The following is a 3,104-nucleotide window of genomic DNA, read 5'->3' as shown; positions in this document are numbered from 1 at the left end:
TACAGTTGGTCCCTCTCCCATAATAAAGCTGCTTGCCTCCAGTCAGCAGTATCTGTGTGTAAATGGTGTGACAGAGAGGGAATTCTGTGTTTAGTGTAGCGAGGAGAGACAGCATGGGAATGTGGATTTTCACCGTTTAGGAGAAGCAGTTAACTATCCATCACGCAGAGATCAGGATCAGGTTACACTGACATGCAGGTTCGACACTACTGGTCATCGCTTTTCTGACAGGACTGTTTTCTGTCAGTAAGTGCTCCCTATCTTGCTTTCTCTTTCTCTTTCTTTGGAGGGGGTGAGATATTTGTGAGAGCTCACGCTGCCAGTCTATTAATAATTAATCTATCAACAACTGTTCTTTATTATTCATAAAAAGAAAAACGAAAAATGCAAATGTAGAACTCTGAAACCTTTTATTCATATCAAAAACACAACATACATACCAGGAATCCAATTTGTACATTAACCAACAAACCAACAATAGAAATGTATAACATTACATAACACTTTGACACATTTACAAAGTACAATTTCCACTTCTTTTCCAAGACTGTAAATTCATTCGATTGTTGAGTATTAGTACTATAGAAACATGACAGAAAGTCTACCTTTTACCTTGTGTTGATTCTTTCAGAGCAGTGTCTGCACACACACACTAGATAATGGTGTAACTTAACTACACCTCTAAATGTGCTGTCTGAGCGTTGTACGGGTGATACCATCAAAGAATCACACATAGCGTGGTGTGGAATGGCCTGGTGTCAGCAGATCAGATCTAGGATCTGTTAATAATGAGTCAGATCTGATAGAGACGAGCTTTAGGTCGAATAAAAGCTGACTGAGGATCTGATAGTGAGGCTGACTGCGGTTTCAGGGAGTGACACTTGTCGTCCATTGCGGCTGATTCAGCTGTTCCTGTGGGAATCAAAGCCTTTTTACTCTGCTGTCACACGCTATAGTGATCTCAACTGTCTCAGTCAGCGCAAACATACTTTGCTTGTTTTTGTGTGTGTGTGTGTGTGTGTGTGTGTGTGTGTGTGCTATCTCTAACAACAGAACATCTCAATAACAAAAATGACCAGACAGGAAATAATTCCTGCCAAGAGTCTTTTCCAGCCAAAGTCCCCCTTTATTGTCTTATTATACCTCTGTGCCCTCACGATGGTAGATGATTCCTGTCGATCCCAGCGTAGGGTAGAAATGCCCGCTGGACCCACTGTACTGGCTGAGGATGGGGCTTGTGTAGCCTATGGAAGAGTGGGTGGGTGAAGAGGAGAGCACAGGGGGACCTGGCACTTGTGGTACCCACTCTGAGCCACCTGAGTTGGGGGAGTAGCTACTAAAGCTTCCACTTTGCGTGGGTCTATGAGGCCCATCTAAAGGAAGGTTGATCTGAAGTGGCCTGCTTAACCCATCGCCTCCCACCTCATTCGCTGCTCCAGTGGTCACTCCAGACATCTCGGACAAGAAGCTGCTCAGACATGGTGCGGGACCTGATGATGAAGGGGAGGGGATCCTGTCCGCTGTGGGAGATATGTTAAGGGCAGAGTTGCCAGAGTGTTTGGGGCTGCCTCTCTCACTGTCACCAGTCTCTAGGGCCCCTGAACCGCCATCACCACCGGAGGGGGAATCGGACTTCCTCTTCCTTTTGCGGCGGAAGTTCCCGTTGTCAAACATCTTTTCACAGTTTGGGTCAAGTGTCCAGTAGTTGCCCTTACCTGTGACATAAAAGTGAATTAATCATTTCAGTCTTTCTTTCTTTGAGATCCAAAAACTACAAAAAAAACAGACAGAAAACAGACACTCTGACTTTACAATATTACCTGGATCATCTTCGTCTCTTGGTACTTTTTTGAAGCAGTCGTTGAGTGACAGGTTGTGTCTGATGGAATTCTGCCAGCCTGCTTTGCTCTTGTTGTAGAAAGGGAAGTTGTCAGCGACGTACTGGTAAATCTGACTCAAGGTCAGTCTCCTGTCTGGTGCTCCGTGGATAGCCATGGCGATGAGAGCGGAGTAGGAGTAAGGTGGCCTCACCAGTTTCATCAGGTCTTCTTGTGAGGGGAGAGAGAACCAGCTCAGCTCCCCTCCTGGACCCCCAGTCCCAGCAGGACCCATATAAGGCCTCTGCATGCCGTAGTGCTGAGGGACAAAGGGAGGGCCGGGGTTGCCAGGTGGGCCGGTGGTAGCCAGGTACGGTGGTGTGTTGATTCCAGAGCCGTTGAACCAGAGGTAAGGGTTTGGGGAGGAGGTGGTGTAGTCGCTCAGGTCATAGGACGTCGGTGTGGTGCGCTGAGGACTCGGCAGTGAGGGCGGAGGGTAGTAGCAGTCACTGTACATGCTGAGCTCAGGGGGCTCCTGGCCAAGGCTGGGGAACTGGGGGCCACACCGAGGGGGAGACTGGCCCTGGGCCTCAAATGAAGACATTGTTCTAATTTCTTCTCACCTCTCAGAGTCTCTTCTTAACCTTTTGTGCTCTTTTGTCCTTTCTTTGCCAAAATCTTCTTGCAGCGATTGTGTCCACTTGTGAAAGTCCTTCTCTTGTTCAGATCTCTGCAGGTATTTGAATGTGAGCTGATCCAAATGATAGCTTCCAAGTTGTCTGCTACTCTTTCCACCCCGTTCTTGTCCGTTTGCCCTTGCTTTATGTCAAGATGTCATCTGTCACACCTGCTTTATCTGTTTCCCCGGAAACGCCCCCTGTCTTGTTTGATTGGTTGTTTTCTCAGGTGAGTCGTCTGTTCCTGCTTTCTGTTTTTTTTTTTTTTCTTTTTTCTCCTGCTGTCAGCTAGTTCAGTCCCTCCAGGGTTTTTTTTTTGTTCCCCCTCAATTAAATAATTTTCCACTCAAGCTGCTATTCCAACATTAATTGAGTGCAGTCATCTGCCTTTTTTTTTTTTTTTTTTTTTGGTAATGACACAAAATTAAACAGAATGAAATCATATTTGTTGGCCTGTTTAGATTAGAAATTTTGTTTTAAGTTTTTTCTTTTGGCACAAACAGCTTATTGTTCTGAAGATGAACAACCTTCTCCTACAGAAACAGCAGAGACAATTTTGTGCACACCCTGGCTAATGTTTTCTTGATTAATTATTTGGGATATATGTAGC

The 3,104-nt window shown here is 45.7% G+C and overlaps 1 protein-coding gene across 1 annotated transcript; it reads right to left on the bottom strand.

Moving 5' to 3' along the window:
- Window positions 1-991: 991 nt before the first annotated feature.
- Window positions 992-2,618, bottom strand: foxi3b (forkhead box I3b). Its single transcript, XM_076739438.1, has 2 exons — window positions 1,821-2,618; window positions 992-1,715 (listed from the first exon to the last, which is right to left on the bottom strand). Exons 1-2 carry the CDS (start codon window positions 2,419-2,421, stop codon window positions 1,138-1,140), a joined length of 1,179 nt encoding a protein of 392 aa, XP_076595553.1. The 5' UTR covers window positions 2,422-2,618; the 3' UTR covers window positions 992-1,137.
- Between the last annotated feature and the right edge of the window lie 486 nt (window positions 2,619-3,104).

This window comes from Chaetodon auriga, chromosome 9 (assembly GCF_051107435.1).
Source record: "Chaetodon auriga isolate fChaAug3 chromosome 9, fChaAug3.hap1, whole genome shotgun sequence".
Classification (NCBI taxonomy): Eukaryota; Metazoa; Chordata; class Actinopteri; order Chaetodontiformes; family Chaetodontidae; genus Chaetodon; species Chaetodon auriga.
Note: the sequence above shows the minus strand (reverse complement) of the source record. Positions and strands in the feature narration are given on the sequence as shown.

What these genes read in the sequence shown, in the direction of transcription:
- foxi3b (XM_076739438.1), bottom strand. Translation starts at nt 2,421, where the DNA reads ATGTCTTCATTTGAGGCCCAGGGCCAGTCTCCCCCTCGGTGTGGCCCC. An exon ending in AAGAGACGAAGATGATCCAG is followed by an intron (nt 1,716 to 1,820) that starts GTAATATTGTAA and finishes TTTATGTCACAG; the next exon opens with GTAAGGGCAACTACTGGACA.